The 19,047-nt window shown below is 47.7% G+C and overlaps 11 protein-coding genes across 11 annotated transcripts; 4 read left to right on the top strand and 7 right to left on the bottom strand.

The window, feature by feature from the left end:
- Positions 1-520: 520 nt before the first annotated feature.
- VTP21DRAFT_2219 (uncharacterized protein) lies at positions 521-1,060 on the bottom strand (the record flags this gene model as incomplete). Its single annotated transcript, XM_069392390.1, has 1 exon — positions 521-1,060. One exon carries the CDS (start codon positions 1,058-1,060, stop codon positions 521-523), a length of 540 nt encoding a protein of 179 aa, XP_069250796.1.
- Positions 1,061-1,287: 227 nt separating this feature from the next.
- Positions 1,288-2,108, bottom strand: VTP21DRAFT_2218 (uncharacterized protein; the record flags this gene model as incomplete). Its single annotated transcript, XM_069392389.1, has 2 exons — positions 1,288-1,838; positions 1,901-2,108. 2 exons carry the CDS (start codon positions 2,106-2,108, stop codon positions 1,288-1,290), a joined length of 759 nt encoding a protein of 252 aa, XP_069250795.1.
- A 1,350-nt stretch (positions 2,109-3,458) lies between these two features.
- On the bottom strand, positions 3,459-4,250 carry VTP21DRAFT_2217 (uncharacterized protein; the record flags this gene model as incomplete). Its single annotated transcript, XM_069392388.1, has 5 exons — positions 3,459-3,559; positions 3,632-3,692; positions 3,779-3,799; positions 3,874-4,041; positions 4,116-4,250. The coding sequence occupies 5 exons, from the start codon at positions 4,248-4,250 to the stop codon at positions 3,459-3,461; spliced, it is 486 nt and encodes a 161-aa protein (XP_069250794.1).
- Positions 4,251-5,349: 1,099 nt separating this feature from the next.
- VTP21DRAFT_2216 (uncharacterized protein) lies at positions 5,350-6,436 on the bottom strand (the record flags this gene model as incomplete). Its single annotated transcript, XM_069392387.1, has 5 exons — positions 5,350-5,589; positions 5,658-5,825; positions 5,891-6,046; positions 6,128-6,310; positions 6,383-6,436. The coding sequence occupies 5 exons, from the start codon at positions 6,434-6,436 to the stop codon at positions 5,350-5,352; spliced, it is 801 nt and encodes a 266-aa protein (XP_069250793.1).
- Positions 6,437-6,779: 343 nt separating this feature from the next.
- VTP21DRAFT_2215 (uncharacterized protein) lies at positions 6,780-8,456 on the bottom strand (the record flags this gene model as incomplete). The annotated part of the gene is made up of 3 exons (XM_069392386.1): positions 6,780-7,813; positions 7,898-7,948; positions 8,042-8,456. The coding sequence occupies 3 exons, from the start codon at positions 8,454-8,456 to the stop codon at positions 6,780-6,782; spliced, it is 1,500 nt and encodes a 499-aa protein (XP_069250792.1).
- Positions 8,457-8,922: 466 nt separating this feature from the next.
- On the top strand, positions 8,923-9,384 carry VTP21DRAFT_2214 (uncharacterized protein; the record flags this gene model as incomplete). Its single annotated transcript, XM_069392385.1, has 2 exons — positions 8,923-9,162; positions 9,241-9,384. 2 exons carry the CDS (start codon positions 8,923-8,925, stop codon positions 9,382-9,384), a joined length of 384 nt encoding a protein of 127 aa, XP_069250791.1.
- A 376-nt stretch (positions 9,385-9,760) lies between these two features.
- On the top strand, positions 9,761-10,018 carry VTP21DRAFT_2213 (uncharacterized protein; the record flags this gene model as incomplete). The annotated part of the gene is made up of 1 exon (XM_069392384.1): positions 9,761-10,018. The coding sequence occupies one exon, from the start codon at positions 9,761-9,763 to the stop codon at positions 10,016-10,018; it is 258 nt and encodes an 85-aa protein (XP_069250790.1).
- Positions 10,019-10,678: 660 nt separating this feature from the next.
- Positions 10,679-12,219, top strand: VTP21DRAFT_2212 (uncharacterized protein; the record flags this gene model as incomplete). The annotated part of the gene is made up of 4 exons (XM_069392383.1): positions 10,679-10,884; positions 10,948-11,129; positions 11,216-11,652; positions 11,737-12,219. The coding sequence occupies 4 exons, from the start codon at positions 10,679-10,681 to the stop codon at positions 12,217-12,219; spliced, it is 1,308 nt and encodes a 435-aa protein (XP_069250789.1).
- A 766-nt stretch (positions 12,220-12,985) lies between these two features.
- On the bottom strand, positions 12,986-14,191 carry VTP21DRAFT_2211 (uncharacterized protein; the record flags this gene model as incomplete). The annotated part of the gene is made up of 4 exons (XM_069392382.1): positions 12,986-13,706; positions 13,782-13,864; positions 13,931-13,994; positions 14,073-14,191. The coding sequence occupies 4 exons, from the start codon at positions 14,189-14,191 to the stop codon at positions 12,986-12,988; spliced, it is 987 nt and encodes a 328-aa protein (XP_069250788.1).
- A 261-nt stretch (positions 14,192-14,452) lies between these two features.
- VTP21DRAFT_2210 (uncharacterized protein) lies at positions 14,453-14,978 on the bottom strand (the record flags this gene model as incomplete). Its single annotated transcript, XM_069392381.1, has 3 exons — positions 14,453-14,472; positions 14,560-14,665; positions 14,796-14,978. The coding sequence occupies 3 exons, from the start codon at positions 14,976-14,978 to the stop codon at positions 14,453-14,455; spliced, it is 309 nt and encodes a 102-aa protein (XP_069250787.1).
- A 188-nt stretch (positions 14,979-15,166) lies between these two features.
- Positions 15,167-18,456, top strand: VTP21DRAFT_2209 (uncharacterized protein; the record flags this gene model as incomplete). The annotated part of the gene is made up of 12 exons (XM_069392379.1): positions 15,167-15,337; positions 15,408-15,519; positions 15,589-15,752; positions 15,813-15,961; positions 16,021-16,099; positions 16,163-16,358; positions 16,435-16,514; positions 16,588-16,683; positions 16,744-17,163; positions 17,240-17,291; positions 17,364-18,209; positions 18,281-18,456. The coding sequence occupies 12 exons, from the start codon at positions 15,167-15,169 to the stop codon at positions 18,454-18,456; spliced, it is 2,541 nt and encodes an 846-aa protein (XP_069250786.1).
- Positions 18,457-19,047: the final 591 nt, after the last annotated feature.

The raw sequence follows: 19,047 nt of genomic DNA, 5'->3' as shown, positions 1-19,047 counted from the left end.
CCACATGTACAGTATATCAAAAAGAAAATGGAGAATTTAAGATTGGCCGATGTTTGTGCGCCATTAATACTGAAAAAACATGAAAGTTGTAAAATTTCTCGAGTTCTGGAGGGTTTGGAGTTCCAAAATATTCCAAATCAAGTAATTCAAAAAGAAAAAGATTGTTTAATTAATTTTTTACAAAAATCAAGGACTATTTATAAACTTCAGAAAATACATTCTTTATATAATACAAGTTAGTGTTAAATGGCTAATGTAAAACTGGGGTAATACTACAAAGCTAAAACATTATCTAAGGCAAGACATTATTCTAAATATGTTCTGTAAATATAAAAAGAAATAGTAAAGTCAAATCATTACAACTCTCCCCTTCTTAAAAATCGCCGTTCGGGTTATTTTAAAGTTACTTCGTCGAATTTTCTTATTCCTCTACTGCTCGTTGTGCATTTCCTAAGTTCCGCAAAGGCTCCCAAGTTGATTCCGTTTCGTCATAGCCGGTCCATTTGATTAAGTATTCTGTTCATTCTTGACGTCCGAATTTCCTCGTTCGCTTGTCCAAGATATATTCGACTTCGTACTCAATACTTTCTTCTGTCTCAACTGGCTGTGGCGGCGGGTTGATTCTGCTCGCGTATTCTTGTGGGCCTTCATTGAATCTTTTCAGAAGTGATATGTGAAAGACTGGGTGGATCCTAAGTGAGTCGGGCAACTTGACTTTATACGCTACAGCTGATATCTTTTCAATGATTTCGTATGGACCGATGAACTTGTGCTGTAACTCCCTTGTTGGTCGTTGAGACTGCGAGGCAAGCTGGATATTTGCAGTTGAAATCATGACTTTGTCACCGATATCGAATTTTTCTTGTCTGCGGTCTTGGTTGGCATATTGCGCTTGTCGTGATTTCGCTTCCACTAAGTTATCTGAGTCGATTTTCAATAAGTTGGTCATCTCGAGTATAAAATCTTCAGTTGCCTGCACGTTAATTTGTTGAGGTCGAATATTAAAAAGGCTGGTTGGCACGATCGGATGTTGTCCTGAGTTAAGTACGAAAGGGCTCATTCTGGTAGAAGATTGTTGGCATTATTATAAGCAAACTCGGCGGCGGTCAAACATTCGTCCCAGTTATTTTGTCGATAAGATACATATGCGCGCAACATCTGTTCTAGGGTTCTATTCGTTCTCTCGGTCTGGCCGTCGGTCTCTGGGTGGTAGGCGGTTGAAATTGTAAGTTTGGTTCCCAAGTAATTATGCAGTACTTTCCAGAAGTTGCTGATAAAACGAGGGTCTCAGTCTGTTAGTATCGCTTGTGGAAGGCCATGAAGTCGAAATACCGTGTCAAAGAATAGCTTGGCTAAAGTTGGTGCATTGGCTGATGTTGTTGTTGGAACGAAGCGAGCTATTTTCGTCAGTCTATCGACAAAAACCACAATCGCGTCAAGTCCATTCTTAATCTTTGGGAGTTGCGTGATTAAGTCCATGGAAACCTGTTGCCATTTCTGAGTTGGTGTATCAAGTGGTTGCAGGAGTCCTGCTGGAAGGGTGTTACTCGATTTGGTTCGTTGGCAAACATCGCAGCTCGTAACATATTTCTTGACGGCGTCTTGTAATCTTGGCCAATAAAAAAATCGGTGAACTCGTTCATAAGTTTTCTCGATCCCTAGGTGCCCTGAAATCGGAATATCGTGGTGTTCTTGAAGAATCTGAAGTCGGATCTCCTTGTCGTTCGAAATGCACAATCTTTCCTTATCTCCTCCCTCCCCGAAGAAAAGAAGATCATCTCTCAAGTCGAAATACTTGATGCTGTGGCTATGTCCTTTGGAATTGGCTGTTCGGGATCCTTGAGTTGAATATAAATGTTAGCGAAACCTGGGTCATCTTTATACTTGGCTCTTATCTCGCCTAATATCTCATTGGGCGGTTGAATTGTCGAAATTGTGTTGATCTCGAAATCAGGTCGTCTTGAAAGAGCGTCGGCTACTATGTTGGTCTTTCCTGGTTGATACAATATTTCAAAGTCGAATTTCTGAACTATCTCCATCCATCTTGCTTGTCTTTGTGTGAGCGTTGGTTGAGTCTGGAAGTATTTTAGTGATGCGTGATCTTTCATGAAATGTGTTACAGGGTTCGAATGGTAGACGAAGATCTTTATAAAAATAGAAGATCGGTCTTTATTAATAACATAGTAATAATAATAATAAACGATGTATCCTCACCTTTATAAAAATAGGAGATCGGTGAGGAACAACGAAATAGATTGAATGAGTATATATGAAAAATAGGGAATCGAATAATATGTCATAATCTGGCTTTTCCAAAGGCTGACTAAAGATGCAGCTTTCATAAAACAATAAAACAAATATTAAAAAGGTAATAATAAGCCTAAAATAAGTATAATGAATGAAATTAACCATCACATAGTGAAAATAAGCCGTCCTGTTACAAAATGGGTCAAAAGCTGCAGGGATACATATCAGTGCACATACAGGATAAAAGTGTAATTGACAGATAGGGGTTTTTTCGAGCTGGAATAGTTCTCTGCAATGAGACGCTGGACGCCCCTTTTCCTTATTTATCGACTCGATCACCTCCATCGATTTTAGCATCTCTGCTTCACCATTACCATGCTACACACGCCTTCGTCTAGAATTGCCAAGTTCATTTGACAAGATGAACAGGTAGATATCAACAATGGTGAGCATGTTCTACACATAGTGGCCGTTATCGCCACGTCGCTTGATAGCTCGTGGAATAGGAAGAGCTCTCTAATCGAGCCCAACACCATAGCTTCCAGGCCGTTTTATCCATTGTTAACGACCACTAAATCATACTCCTGTCCAAGATAGCGAGAGATGGCCTGTAACTCTGCGATCTCTTACCGCAAGCCTTTGTGCTTTGTAGCATAGGAACGAAGATATGGCCGAATGGATTGGTGGCTTTTTGTAAGCCCAATCCTCGACAAACATGTAGTTTGCCCAATACGTGACAATAAACGCAATCTTGATTAACCGGAATGATGTCTGGGTGCCGAAGAGTCAGAAGAACCCACGTTTATCATCTCAAGAATGGTACGTGCAGTCATGGCAAGACCGGTGTTGCAGAAATAGTAGCACTCTTATTTGTTCAGAGAGATGATGTGCAACAACACAGGCCTGCATATCCTGACTAACCCAATTGCCTCCGGGAACAATTTGACATCCCTCCATGTGCATCAATACCTTAAACCATTGGAGAAACCACAAAGGAAAGGAATTCCGGTTAGCTGTTTGGCTCTCACAGGGAAAGCATACCGAATAGCAATTTCAATAAAGAATTATAAAGACAGCCAAGTAAAAATTAAGGGCCTATTACACTATTAAGTTGCTTTAGGCAGTACTCTTCATATTTCAAGGATATTTGTACTTGATAGTAAAAATACACTGATTTGACAAGAAGAAAGAAGGATGTGAAGGGGAGGAAGTTACGAGTAATCGCCGGGAATCACGTCACGACAGCCATTTTCCGAATGGCGTGTATCACAGTCTTTGGGATCTTTGCAGCAGCGTATGCAGTAGTTTCCATCTAGGTGGGTGATCGTCGGCATATTCTCAGAAAGGATTTATCAATTTTGGTTAGCAAGGTTCCTTAGCTTACCATTCGGCTCCACGAGGTTCACGAAGCTACTGAAGCCCGCACACTTTGCACCAATCGGCGCCTGGTGATTTTTTGTTTTTGGAGAGTTGTGAAAATGAATGTGCTGTTTCAGGGTCGATGGTTTGAACTAGGGCTGTGACAACTTACCTTGGTGTCATATTGGCCACCCTATTCAATACACAAGATCAACATTGAGTACGGGATTAGCTGGCTAAATAGCCAAGTGGAGGGGCCATCTATACCTCATCGCGACGAGAGAGCTTGTACTTGTCGGGATTGATACGCCCTGTTACCTGGACATAATTCTTCTCCTGTTTGAAATGGGCCGAGAGAATAAATCCAGGGGGAAATTCATTCGCCCCAGGGGCAAGTGACTTTTTCGTGCAAAAGGCAATGGCATCGTCTTCATGCTATACAGATATGAAGGATAAGAGAGATGTAGTCCTCTGCCACCTTATATTTCCCACGGTCCTCATTGTTTCACCTCTGCAATCCCGCCTCCAGGTTTGGGCGGCAAGAAAAAGCAAAAGTTGGCGCTGGATTCTACTTTTGCGGTATCGCCGGCTTCGACGGAGAGAGCTGCAATAGAGAGAGCCAGGAGTGCAAGAAGGGAGCGCATGGTTAGTGTCAAGAGCCGAGCCAAGGGTGAGACGATGCGAGAATATTTATATTCAAGCGAGCCTTATTAATTATGATAGTGTGAGAATATCCGGCGTTATTTATACCCTTGGCCGGTTCAGCCAAGGGTCGACACAAGGGTCTTGATAGTTTTTCCATTAAACTTGCAACTAATAATAACTTTGGACTCGACTTTTACATAATTTTTCTATCCGGCCTCAACTTTAATACCGCACAGAAAGTGGGAGGGGCGTCCGGTATGGGCCAGTCTCTGGCTAAATGCAAGTGACATCTTGTTATAGCAGGTGGCCAATGCTAGGGGAGAAAAAGTTGATCTGTGAAGTCTTGGCAATTTACCTAAATCCAAAAAGAGTCAGTTCTATTCTTGGGAATAAACTAGCTCAAGCTATTTTTTCTGAATAATATCCACCAAGCAACTGCTTTTGCATGAGCAATCCCCTAATGATTATTTAAAAGATCCATGGTCACTCATTCAATCCCATGTAGTGTTTGCATACCTCCTGACAATCGATCTACAGCTTCGGTTTGTTGCTTTGGGTAGAGATTATTTGATGATGGGATTTTAAGCTGACTAAAAGCTTATGGTTTGGGTGTATGGCGGATCGGATATCTGTGAGAACGGCAGAGTTTGTTAAGATTCTGGAACATGGCCTTCTCCCTTACATCATACATGGGCAAGACGGGCCTATTTTTAGGCCTAAGCGTTGGCACTCATCATTTGTTAAATAATAGGTTATTTTTACTGTTCCCACATCGGGATGGAATCTTACTAAGAGTGATTCGTCGGTCCGTTCCCACTCCACGGCTTTTCAACCTTGGAAGATGGAACCTATATAAACATCTTTTTTACGTTTCAGAATTCTGGGAGGGGGTTCTATTCAACCATCAAGATGCTTATGGAAAACAGACTACCATGGATCCAATAAATAGGCCAATATGTTTAACAAAGTCATAGAGTTAAATAGCATTCAAAAAGCAGAAACATTGGTATCAAGCTATAGTCCATGCTTTTGTAAATCTTGCATGAAGCTTGAAATTATAAAGGGAAATAAACATTAAGCCAATGACAAAGCCTAAACTCACGAAGAGTGGTTAAGCAAGCTTCTTTTCATTTCCTCTATGGATATCTCGCGAAATGGCTCAGTGTCCTTTATAAACTCTTGCTTCACCTCCTGCTTGGTGCCCTGATTCTTCCCCTTCTCTGCCGCTCGCTTATCGGAGGGCGGGCGCCTTGCAATGGCCACGAAATAATCGTTTTCCAAATACCGCAATTCAAAACACCACCCGGGGCGGGGGTGATCATAGAGAAGGGTCACATTCTACGATAGAAAAGACATGGCTCGTCAGCTCTACACCATTTTCGCAGTATTGGATCCACGGCTCTCACCTCAGTATCGCCCTCTGGGTGATGAATGGCTCCAAACTCTGCAATCTCTCCGAGGCCGAGCCCCAGTGCTTTACCGTAACACTCCTTCAGACAGAAATATACATACAGCTTGTGGAGCTGCTCCGCCTCGCTTCCTTTCCTAATTCTTTTCCATTCCTCAGCGGAAAACTGATGATGGGGGTTGACAGAGGTGAGGGCTTGGTCAATGAAAGGAGTCATGGGGGGAAGTTTACAATATCAGCGAGACTCTCCAAGAATTCAGCGTGGGACAGATTGGGCAAGAGAGCGACTTGCATGAGGTCGACGCCTATGGGATAAGATGCTGCAACAAAGGCCACCCAGGACTTATCATGGGAGACATTGAAGTTGATGTTCAAACTCGGCGACTTCTACTCCATCAAGATAGTCGAAGGTATCTTGTTAGCCATCTCTCTTGGAACCCAAAAGAAGTAGACCATTGGCCGATTTACAAGGTACGGCTTTCCCTCTTCTGTCGTCGAGATGACGTATTCGCGCAGCCCTAACTCGGTGACCAGGTAGTGGCGAGTGAGCAGCTTCCCGATGAGGCAGCGTTTAGCATCTTCCCTGAAGTAGAAGCGACGAATTCTCTCTTGGTCGTCCTGGGGTAACAGCCTTAAGAGGCTCTCGAATTCCTTTAGCCAAAAGACAAAAAGATATCAAGACAAATCAGACGAGCGAGGCGAGATGAAAAGGGGCGGGCAAACCTCGTCCGATGGCAGCCATTTCGACGTGTTAAATAACCACCGAATAACGGACATGGTGCATGGGAGAATGAAACCGAGCTCGAAACGAGCTCCTATTTTGATTGCCAAGCCACATTTAGGGCAAGAGAAAATGCTTTCCATTAAGTATTAGATGGGGGAGAGATATGTACAAAAATTTTTGCTCAAAGACACAAAACCACATTAGGGGGAATGTAAAAGAAAAGAAAATAAGAAAAAAAAAAGAGATGAAAATGAAAATGATACGAAACATTAACACGAAAAAAAAAAGAATTTTGGTATTAGGTTGAAAGAGAAAAATGATTAATATAAAAAAGGACCATCATTAGAAAGAAAGAAAAAATATATCAGATTAAAGGGGATAAGTAAAAGAAAAAATTCATTGGGACGCTTGCCACAATCCGGTATCCAAGTTGCTGGGTAGATCGGGTGGGGGCCGTGCGCGAAGCATATCACAAAAGTCGTCCATGACGTGACGTGCCTCTTCATCGTACAAGAAAAAGGAATCCTCGGCGAACATAAGCGAGGGGTCCTCCCTCAGGCCCTTCCCAACCACCCTGCTTTCCATGGTCAGGCTGGAGCCTTCAGCGGCCCCCTCGTGTCTCCCCAGCGCCTCCCTGGCCCGCTCCTCGAACAAGACCTCCTCTTTTCTGCCCTTTTCGGCCCAGCCTCGGGTCTGGGGGACCTCGAAGAAGGAGGAGAAGGGATTTCGGCTGGACTGGTGTCTCAAGATATCCAGCATGCGCTGATCGAAGCCAGCTATGACCGGGGTGGAGCTTGCGGTCGTCGAGGGGGAGGACTGGGAGGAGGAGCTGGAGGCCAAAAGGGTGGGGGGATGGAGGTCGGAGCGTTCCCGCGACGCCACAGGAGTGTGCTCCTGTTTATCGCGGGCGACCGCGGGGGCCGAGGCGGAGTCGATGGAGGGCGGATGCGAGGGCGGATGCACCTTGGGCAACAATGGCGTGGACAGGTGGGTTGGTGGGGCGAGCGGCGGTAGGGCTTGGGTGGCGGCGACCATGGGATGGGGCGCTGGAGGGAGTTCGGTCGGGGGTAAGGACGCAGGGTCGGGGAGCTGACCACTGCCAAGCTTGTTTGACTCCCTCAGCCGCAATACCTCCTGCTGCAAGCCTGCCACCATGTCGTGGAGCATTTCGTTTTCTTTGCGCACGGTGTCGAACGCGACCTTCAAAGCCTCGAAGTCTCTGGCCTTCGCCTCGAGATCCTTCACGTAGCGCTCCTTGCGCTGGCGGAAAGCTCGCTGGGCTGCGCGGTTCTGGGCCGCGCGACGCGAGTTGGTGAGCGCCTTTCTAACGTCGGAGGGGTCGTGGAACTCCGAGGCCGAAGGGGAGAACATGGGCTGGGAGGGGAGGGTGGTCACCGGGAACCCCATCGAAGTCGAGGCGACATGGGACCCTGAGCAAGGCCAAACAGTAAAGCGTTAGCGCAAGCGGCCACGGCTTGGCCCTTGGCCTGGGAGGGCATCGATAGATTGCTTACCTGGGATATCCATCCCGTGTTCAGCATGCGTCGGCCGATAGGAATGCGGCACTATCAACATGCAAAGAATGGCGTTAGAAAAAGGCGGCCTTTCCTCTCCTCTCTTTTCTCTCAGTCCCTCTCGCAGATCCTTAGATCACTTACTGGGAGCCACCCTCGACTCATCACCCTGCAGCTCATAATCTTCGTAGCCTTGTCCATGATGGAACCCACTCGTCATTCCTTGATGCCTCACGGGGTAGTTGGACGCGGGGGGCGGCGGATGCGGGGGGTACTCCATTTTCCAGTCTGCGGGGGGATGCGGGGTTGTCGGCGTAGGCTGCGACCATTTGCCCTGCGCTTCATCGTGGGATGGCTGCAATGAGGAGGGAGGATACTGCGGACGCCCTTGCGTTGACCATGGGGAGGGTTCGGTTTTGGGGGGGATCGAGCCGTGCTCCATGCGATCGTAAGGAGGCGTGGGATGTCCGGTGCTGGTGACGTTGCCTACGGGGGGGTTGTTCTCGAGTAGCAGGTCGTTGCACTTTCGTTGCCGTCTTTCCGAGAGGCTTATCATCATCAACTACAACAGCTGGGTTTTGGCGTTGTGAGGTCCACTTCCACTAGTAGATGGATGTTTCCTTCGCGTTCCCCTCCGAAAGACTCGCAGGCGCAACCTTTAGGACGTGGGAGTCGAGAGGGCGAGCTGAGGCGGCAATAAATAAGGCAGAGAGATGTTGGCACGAGGAAAAAAATAAAAAAAAATATGAAACAGAGAAAGACAAGCGGGGGAAAAATAAAGCGCGGGAAAGCAAAATCAGGCCGCGACTCAATAATCCTCAGCAATGGAAGAGAACGCGGGAGAGGGCGAACGATAAGGCGCGCGATGGCCGAGACGCGGGGGCACGAGGGAGAGAGCAGGGGGGGCGGGAAGGGCGCTGGAAGGATTGCTTGGGAAAGGGGCAAAACAGGGCTGGGGAGGGCGGCGAGCAGGCGGCTGCGGAGGAGAGAGAGAGGGAGAGGGCGGGAGGGCGGCCTTTTTCTATATGCTCCAGGCCGTGAGCAAGAAAGCTCGCTGCAATCGTTGGAACACGTTTAGCTATATTAAATCAGGGAATCCGAGGGCGGCCTCTCCGGCTGGAATGGATGCGACTCAGCTGCACGGAGGCAATAAGGACTGCCTGCCGCGGCTCGCCATTCGTCCGATCCGGCTCATTGCGCCCCTCGCCCGCTCGCCAGCGCGGCGGAGAGCCAATTCTGGCGCGTTTAGGAAATCGGAAATGCCCGTAACCAGGTTTCCTGAACCCCATTTGCCACCCGCGCTTTAATTGGAAGCTTGCCAAAGAGGCTCTCGCTCTCTCAAGGAACAAGAAATAGAGTTAATTGCAGCTCTTTTAATTTGGGCTTTTCGCGCATGGTTTGCAAATGCATCCCCTGACTGGGCCGCCGCTTGCTGCGAAACGTGCAAAGTGGGTGTGCCTTTTGGCGCGCGTGCGGTGACATGGTGACAGGGGCCCGCCAGCCCGCCCTTTGCTCTGAGTCAGCAGCATTCGGCCCACGGCCAGCCCCTCTCCCGCGCCTGCCTGGGGCCCCCCCCCCCCAATCGATCCAAGGGTTGGCCACCGCCTCCCCCCCCTTCCCGGATTTGCCCTGCAACCAGCCAAGGAACCTTGGAAAGAGCGATCCGCGAGCAATATTGGTCGAATCTTTTCGTAACCCCTAATAAAGCCAATGGCATTCGCGGCTATTCTGCAAGTTTTGATAGATTGGCTTTTTTTTTTCATTATAAAGCTATGCTCTCTCTCTCTTTGCGTCGTTGCTCTATATGCCCTAGCGCGTCCCTGTGCCCTCTGGCTGGCGCCGAAAAAAACTAGGCTCCATAATATGCTAGTTTGGCCGAAGCTGGGCAAACGACATATTCGTCAAGTCAGCTTCGGGTGGGCAGCTACTGCAAACAAAGGCTTCTTGCTGGCGGGGAGGGATATCATAGAAGAGCCTCTTTGTCCGCCGCCCACTCTTAATTTATTCGATTCACGCGCTGTGAGCAGCATCGAAAACACGGTCCAGAACTTCAACCACTTTGCCGCGTCTGTGCAGCACTGGGCCATCCACGGCTACCTTGTGCCGAGATTGAGGCACTAGCAGAGCAACCCAGCTTACGGGTTCCAGGCTGCGTCGGGCTGCGCTTCTCAACCTCGATTTGAAATGATGGCAATGGGATGACGTATTTGATCGGTGGCCAATGACTCTCGGCCTTTGGATGGGATAGCTACGTAATGATTTTGGGGTCTCTCCGCTTTCGAAAATCCGGTTTATTAGTCATCGCCCAAGAGTGCAGGCAAGACCACCACGCAGCAGTGCTCTTGCAGTATCGGGCTCGCGTTCTGCTCGCATGTCTCCCACTGGGATAAGCATACGGAAGGGCGGCATTGGAGCATACTCTATATTAAGAGCTGTCTAAATTGGATGTCACTCTAAAATTGCCCGCTGAATTCTGGCTGAATAGAACTTTATGCTGGATATAGTCTTGCGGTCTCTTTCTTAGCTTTTTTACCTTTATATTTTTTTTTTTTTCCTTGATTTCATTTGGTTTGCCACCACGATTTCGCCTATTTTCTAGCCATGGTCAATCTGCTATAGATCCCCTCTCTTTAACCCACATACGCATTGATCCATATATTTAAAACAATAGCCGATCCTCTCTTAACGCAAATTTAATTCGCCCACCAATACCCCCCCCCCCTCCCTTTCCCCTTCTCCCCCATCCCCCCATATTGGAAGGAGGGCAAAACTCATCTCAGAATGGTCGATCTATTATCATCCATGGGGCCAAATAGAATAGCGGCCGCGTCCGAAAACGAAGACAATGGTCCCCACTCAAACATCGCCCTTGGGATCTTGGTGATAATCCTAACATCCTTGGTCCAATCTCTGGGAATGACAATCCAGCGAAAAAGCCATATAATGGATGATATGAGGCCAGAAGGATTGCGGCGACACGCGCTACGGTAGTCCCTTTGTGGCTCTACACAGCTCTGGAGTCTGACTAATATGCTTTCCTGAATTTCTAGGAGACCTCTCTGGCTGCTTGGCTTCCTGGCCTATGTGGGCTCCAATTTTCTTGGCTCTGTCTTTGGGCTCGCTCTTCTACCCGTTATCATTATTGGCCCGCTCTCCTCCATCGGCCTAATATTCAACGCCATTTTCGCAAAGCTTCTCTTGGCGTACAACTTAACCCCCCAAGCCATCGTGGGTAAGTGCCTCGTCTTTCGCCATTTCGTTTTCCACTATTCCTCGCTTTTCTCTTCTTCCTTGCTAACCCTTTTCGGCTGGATGCAGGGACCATATTTATCGCGGCGGGTGCCGTCTTGATTGGGATCTTTGGCGCTACTCCGGATCACAATCGAGACCTCTCGGATCTGATAGAGCTCTACAAACGCCCGGTCTTTATCACCCTCTATTCCCTTGAGGACGTATTTATTCTTGTCGTGCTCCTCGTGACCACCTTTGCCGAGCGGAGCCTTCACAAGGTGCAGCGAGGGGAAGGCTCCAAGCGAGCCGAGGCCCTGTTTCGAAAAGTGGGCATCCGTCAAGCAAGGACCATCCTAGGGCTTATTTTTGGCATCACCAGTGGGGTGATCTCGGGCCAGAGCCTGGTATTTGCAAAGAGTGGAGTCACACTAATATGGCTGACCCTCGTGAATGGGCGCAACCAGTTTACCCATTTCCTGACCTGGTTTATCGTGGTAGCTTTGGTGGTGACGGCGGTCATGCAGGTAAGCTCTCCCCTTGAACCCATCGAACCCGGTCTAGACTTGGCGATCTCATTCTTTTATCCCCCCCCCCCCGGGCATCTTTAGCTCTACTATTTGAACAAGGGGCTCCGCCTTTGTGATACCGTTCTACTAGTCCCGCTCTCCTTCTGTGCCTTTAACGTCTCCACCCTTCTCAATGGCCTCGTCTATGACCAATGGGACCAGCTCGCATGGTACCAGATTCTCTTGGTGTTCGTCGGAGTGGCCATTGTTCTCTGTGGCGTCCTGGTGATTTCTTGGCGGCCTTCCGACCAGGCAACCCCCGAGGAAGAGGCGCTTTTGGTGGGCGAGGAAGAGGATGAGGGCGAGGTGGACGTCAGTGCAATAGACTTGGCGAGTGAGGAGGAGGATGGCGAGGAGTGGGAGGCAGGCTGGAGCGGATGGGTGGGGGTGAAAATCGAGGGGAAGAGAAGGGCTCAGGAGGGGGAGGAGCAAGCGCCCGACGAGTCCCGCGGGGAGGAGCAGCCGGAAGAAGAGCGAGGGGAGGAGGTACTAGAGGCGGGACAAGCCGAGGAAGCCACCAGGTGAGGAGCCAGCTTAGACGAAGCGGAGTAGACTCGTCCTTTTTGTTTCTGGCCTATATTGCGCATTCTTCTTTTGCTACAAAAGGATTTTTCTCTCGTTTATATTTTGCACTCCCCCCCCCCCCGTCCCCTCTTCTCCTTTCTGTTATTTTTTTTTGTATGTAAGCGAGGCGGATTCTTTTCTTCTCTTTTTGTTTTCTAGTGTTCCTTGATATATATGATTAACATATATTTGTAAATATTTATTTTATGCCCCCTCCTCCTCGGCCATGGTTATCTTTGTTGATTTCTTTTTGTTCTTTTTGTTTGTTTGTTAATAAATCCTGCTACAGCTCTTCTACACACCCTTGAGAGGGATTGCTTCTTGAACGCATAAATATTTCATGAGAAGAGGTGAAAAATGATTTTTATTAAAGGGCCATGCCCATTTTTCTTTTGCATCTCTTTATTTCTCTGCTGTTTACGCCAAGCAATTTTAAGTTAGGTGAGGCGGAGAATCATTTGAAAAACAGGCTGTTCAAAAGCAAAGTAAGTATCTAGGAAATAGAGAAGTTAAGGTGATAGATACATAGATCGAAAATAAATGGGGGGGGGGGGGGAGAATGGGGGACAAGTGAAAATATATAAAAATAAAATCTAAAGGGGGGGTTTTTCGTTTTTATTGTATCAAAAAAAGATAAAAAAAAAGATGAAAAACAGGCTTTACATAGGAGATAGGGATGTTGAGGAAGAGAAATACAGTGCTATTTTTTTTAAAAAAAGAAGGTATATTACTTAGCGTGCTGCATGATCATCTCATAGACGAAGAACATGATGGCGGCATTGGGCACGACTCGCATGAGATGGGCGGTCATTCCGCCGTAGAGCGCTTGGATGCCCTCTTCTCGTACGACTAGCATGGCGCACTGTTTTAGCCCCGTGTATTTTACGACCCCATTTTCGCCAGGCAGCTGTCGTAACCGCGTGCGAAGAACCTCATGCGGGTATGTGATAGTGGTTGCGATGAGTTTGGCGGCACTGGCTGCGCCGATCTTCTCGACCCAGTCGCCTCCCTCTTGTTCCCGGTACCCGCGAATCACCTTCTTGAAGTTCTCGTAGAGCATCCATTGTATGGTGGATTCCGTGACCCCCAGGTAGGAGGCACTCAAGCCCTTGTAGAGCCCACGGAGCCCCTCTTGGCGCAGGATCTTGACCGTGCAGTCAAAGCTGTTGCGGTACTGCGGATTCTTGTGGTCTTTAGAGTTGGAGGTTTGCAGCTGCATGCGCGTCTTCACGACCCAGATCGGATTCGTCACGGTGGAGGTGACGATGCCGGCGGTGGCGGCCGAGATAAGGTGCACCAGCGTGGTCTCCCGCCCAAACAGCTCCGTGTAGAAGCGTTTGCCGTTGCCATAGGCCCAGAAGTTGATAGCGCGTGCGGGTATCACCCCCACGAGATTCGGGCCTAGTCCTTTAAATAGTGCCCGGGCTCCCTCCTTCCTATATACATTTCTGTGCAACCGGCATGACAAAAAGTGTTAATATCTCTTGGGGCTTGGCCACCGCACCCGATTTTAACATTCTTACCCTAAAATCCGGCCAGTTTCTCTGAAATGGCTCCATACGGCTACGGAACGAGACGCAGAGCTTGCCTGTTGATAGTGGCTCGACTAGAAAGGAGGGCACCAACATCATTCAATGCTCGACATCGATAGACATGACATGTGGACACTTACTTGTAATCGTGTTTTAACCACATCCAGTGGCGATGTAAATATTGCGCCCATCATACCGCCCGCCCTAAGATATCGCAGAGCATCCAATCATGGGCTGAGATCTTCAAATCAAAGAGGGACAACCCCAAAACACATGACTTACCCTCCAGCCAGTAAGTCGACGAAGCTCCACTGATGCCTCACAACCGTAGCCGGCTTCTGTTGAGGTTTGACGGTGACAAGTGTGGGCAGTGACCGACCTTGACTCTGACTAGTCTCCATAAAATGCGTGTGGATTGGTTGTGAATGAGCGATGGGTAGGATTACAAAGCCTGAATGAAAAATATCACAAATTTTGTGATAAACAGAGGAAATCTTGTGACTGGCTATTGAGTTGAAACAATACCAAGGCGGGAGAAGGGATTGGGGTCTTATCAAATATTTATTGTTCATTACAAGAGAAAAATCACTGACAGCAAAAGCAGGGAGTAATAAAAGGGTGGAAGAGAGAACATGGGAGATGATGTTAGGGTCCAGTGGAGCTTAGACAGTGTTCCGAAGCACTAGAAGCAAAGAAATAAACACCATGCATACCATCAGTCACGCTCTCCTTACAAGATATCCATTCAAAATAAGGGGGGCCAACTTACCTAGAATTACACTATCGCCTCGCAAAAACATCTTGCTGATGAACCTGTCCTTGTTTACTGGCTTTCCTTTCTTTCCTTGCGCGTTGCGTGGGATTTCCGTCCACATCTAAAGCATATGAATGATGGATGGAGCAGATTCCGTTAGATTATGGATTTCCAATTCTGATCGGAGCAGAAAATCCCGACAATGCCACAAAGAGAATTGTCAAGCGTTCCCAAAAAATTTCAATGCTTACCTCCTTGACATTTTCCAGTACCATATTGCAGTGCCGATCAAACGCCTTCACTCTTGCAAGCAACTTCCGGTTGTTTCGGCAGTTGATCAAAACCTGAGTGTGATTTTTGACTGATTGCTGGAGAACGGAAAGCGGTCCAGTGTTGAATTCGTTTTCTTCCTGTCGCTGTTCTTCTTCTACCATTTTATATCCTATCGGTCAAGATCGGCCTGATGTTTTTTTTATGAACGATCAATAAAAACCATACTCGACAAAAATACTCTTCTGTTTAAGTGGCTTAGATTTCCGACGGTCACACATCTTTAATATAATTTTCGCGTATTTTTTTTTTTACTGCTTTGTATTTCTGAATTAGACGTGTCGAAAAAAGGATGACATTGCCCGAGTTCGAGCCCACCACCTTTACGCTCTCAGTACCCGAAGACCATGAAGCATTTCAGTTCCCCTTTACGCCCTATACTATCCAGCTCGAATTCATGCGGCAGCTCTATGCGGCCATGGAGAGAAGACAGGTGGGGATTTTCGAGAGTCCCACAGGAACGGTAGGTCAATTCAATGAAAAATCAAGCAGAGCTGCATTCCTAAACCACATTCCCAACGGCTTTTCTTCAGGGGAAATCCTTGAGCCTAATATGCGGTGCGCTAAGGTGGTTGAAAGACAACGAAATGCGCGAAGAGCAGGCGTATTTAAGCAATATTGAACACGACGCTAAACAATCGAGCGGTAGTATATTCTCCTTGCCCATGTGGCTTGCGTGCACTGAAGTACCTATTGTATTGTGATACTGTGTAGATGTTCTCGAGTGGGAGCTTGCCTTTGACATTGAAAAACGAAAGCAGGAGTACAAAGAACTTATACTCAACCGACAGAAGGAAATGGCGGAGAGATTGAAACGCGTGCGAGAACGTGAGGAGAGGGAAAGGAGGAGCAAGATTGCCCACCGACAGAAAAAGCAGGTAGTTATATTAGTAATATATTATTCTCGCCGTATTGACTGGACTCTATGACATGATTAGAAAGGCATATCGGACTGCGAGGTCGAGAATGATGACGAGCTTGTAGTGGAAGAGTATCACAGTGACGAAGAAAAATCGATCAAGGCTGATCAGGGCACTGCGTTGAACGACGATGTATACTCCCCCCAAGTGCGCGAACTTTTGAAGAGGTAAAACTGGCGCCCTCCATAGTTTGAAATCGATGATTGCGAACCTGCTTGTAAATTAGATTCCAAGAGGGAAAGAGCCTCGATAGTCTTGAAGGGATAAAAGAGGAGGAGCAGGATGAGGAACCTGACGTATTGAAGGTGGGGGCGTTGGAGCTATTGCCTCGTATTATTTGCAGATTCTTATACTCTCTTTGTATCTAGATCTACTATACCTCTCGTACCCATTCACAGCTTACCCAATTTATCCACGAGCTTTATAAGACGGGATACGTTAACGAGGACGGCGTACGAACAGTATCCCTAGGATCACGCAAGGCGCTTTGCATCAATGAAAAGGTGCGGAAGCTAGCGAGTGTAGCACTCATGAACGATCGGTGTCTTGAAATGCAGAAGAAGGGTAATGGACTTGCTGTTCTACATTGATGCAAACGCGTTTTAACTTGAATATTATGGGGGGTTTTATTTGTGAATAGGAACAGCAGCGGAGCATAGATGCCCCTATCTTCATACTCAGGATAAAAGTAAAATGCTTGACTATCGGGATCATGTATTGGTGAATAGAACTGCCTTTGTGTATTTTATTTATCCTTTTGTGGATGGAATCACATTGTATAACTTAAAGCTAGGCTCGTGTGCGGGATATTGAGGAGCTGGTTGACCTCGGTCGTAGACTTGATACATGCCCATACTATGGCACGAGGAAGAGCATTCGCCAGTGCCAGGTAATTTTACGCCTCCCCGAGTCTATCGCTCCAATAAGGTTTTCAACTCACTGTCTATAGATTGTCACTCTTCCCTATAATCTCCTACTCCAAAAATCCGCCCGTGAATCCCTCGGTATCTCGCTCTCCAACCACATTGTTATCATCGACGAAGCGCACAATCTCATCGACACCATATGCTCAGTTCACTCAGTGCAGCTCGACAGAAGAGATATCACGTTGGCGCGAAAGCAGCTGGAGTGTTATTTGGAGAGATATCAGCGCAGATTAAAGGGGAGCAACGTGGTATATATACGACAGATACTAATATTGTTAAGGGCGCTTGAGAACCATCGGGTTAAGGGCGAAGATAGAGAAAATAAGCAGAAAGAGGAGGGGGCAATGAGGGAAGCGAATGGGTTTGTGCACGAGCTTGGGATCGACCACATGAATTTGTATAAAATCGAGCGGTATTTAAGAGAGAGCAAGGTTGCGTGGAAGGTGAGTCCTTTTGCATGATGGATTTGTGTTCATTCTGGCTAAATACTGAATATTTCTATTTTCTCTTGCCTCTAAGTTGAGCGGGTTTATGGAGAAAATCAAGAAAGAGAATAACGGAGAAATCCAAGGTAATCAAGAAGAGACTAGCTTATGCTTCAGAGCGTGCCATCGAGCAGTAATTTGAATGCGCTTTGGCATAGATTTGGAGTTCACCTCGATTCCTGCACTTAATCGCGTGCAGTCGTTTTTAATGGCCCTCACACACGCTAACCAGGATGGACGCGTCCAGGTGAGCTCCGACTCCTACAAGTACCTGCTCCTAAATCCGGCGAATGAATTCCGCCCGATTATCGAGGAGGCCAGGAGTGTGATTCTTGCGGGGGGCACCATGGAGCCAATGAGCGATTTTATCAACTTTCTGTTCCCCTTCCTGCCACAAGAGCGAGTGGCAAGATTCACATGCGGGCATATTGTTCCCCGAGAGCAGCTTCTTGTGGTGCGGGCGGAGGAGGGACCGACAGGATACGAGTTGGATTTCTCCTTCGAGCGGAGAGGGAACGCGAAACTGATGGACGAGTTGGGGTTGATCCTGGTGAATTTATGTGCGTGGATCCCGGACGGGGTGGTGGTGTTCTTCCCCTCCTACAGCTATCTCTCTCTGGTCCTTGCCCGCTGGTCCGAAACCGGCGTGAGAGCGCGACTCGAAAAGCGCAAAAAGCTCTTCACGGAGCAGCGTGACAGCTCAGATACCCTTCTCCGCGATTATTCCCTGGCCATAGAGCAGACAGGCGCCGGCACGGGCCAAACCGGGGCAATGTTGCTCTGCGTCGTGGGGGGGAAAATGAGTGAGGGCATCAATTTTTCGGACCGGCTAGGGCGCGGCGTCATCATGGTGGGGCTTCCGTTTTCGAACCTCAAGTCGCCGGAGTTGCAAGAGAAAATGCGGTTTGCCGATGCAATGCGCAGCGGCTCCGCAGAGGGCGGCGGTGGAGGCGGGAGTGAATATTACGAGAATCTGTGTATGAGAGCACTAAACCAGTCGATAGGTATCTATTCCTTTTTGCTTGAAATATTCTTTCATCAGCACACCCTGACGACCTCTTCGGGTCGGATATAGGCAGAGCCATCCGACATAAAAACGACTTTGCAGCCATCGTGTTGCTTGATCGGCGCTTCCAACAAGCCCGCCTACAGCGCAAATTACCCCACTGGATCGGCCATCATCTGGAGGTATGCGCGCGGTTTAGAGAAATGGGGCCAAAGGTCACCTCCTTCTTCAGACGCCTCAGATGACAAGGCCTCTAGGTTGAATATTGGTTTTGTTTATTCTCACTTCTCTAACACACAAAATGAATAAAAAAGAATAAAAGGCCACAAAAAAATATTAAAAGCAAACAAAACAGCCATTCTAATATTCCCCACAATATAAGTCAGAAAAAAAAAGGGAAAAGATAATGGAAAGTGGAGGCGAGGAGGAATGAAGAGGAGAGGAAAAGAAAAGGAAAGAATATGAAAACAAAATGGCCCAAAAATACCAAAGAGACTAATAAAAAGAAAAAGCACATATAAAATATATGTCATGGTGTTAGAAAGTATTAAAGTCTCAATCCTCTTTTTTCCCCGACCGCATCTCGTTCATCTCGTAGAAGGACCCCGACGACTCGCCGTGGGCTCCTACAGGCTGGGCATGGACCGGCTGCCGTGTGGCGGCAAGAGACTCTTGCATCCGTTGCTGCGCGAATTGCATGATTTCTCCCGCAACCATCCGGACCACTCTTTCCAGCGGCCCTGTTAGCTGCAGCATATAGACCACATAGGCAGACAAGCTGAACATGCAGAAGAGCACGAGATAGATCGGAGACGTAATGATAGTCACGAACTCGT

The sequence above is a fragment of the Calcarisporiella thermophila genome (assembly GCF_041956535.1).
Source record: "Calcarisporiella thermophila strain CBS 279.70 unplaced genomic scaffold VTP21scaffold_13, whole genome shotgun sequence".
In the NCBI taxonomy this organism is placed as follows: Eukaryota; Fungi; Calcarisporiellomycota; class Calcarisporiellomycetes; order Calcarisporiellales; family Calcarisporiellaceae; genus Calcarisporiella; species Calcarisporiella thermophila.
Note: the sequence above shows the minus strand (reverse complement) of the source record. Positions and strands in the feature narration are given on the sequence as shown.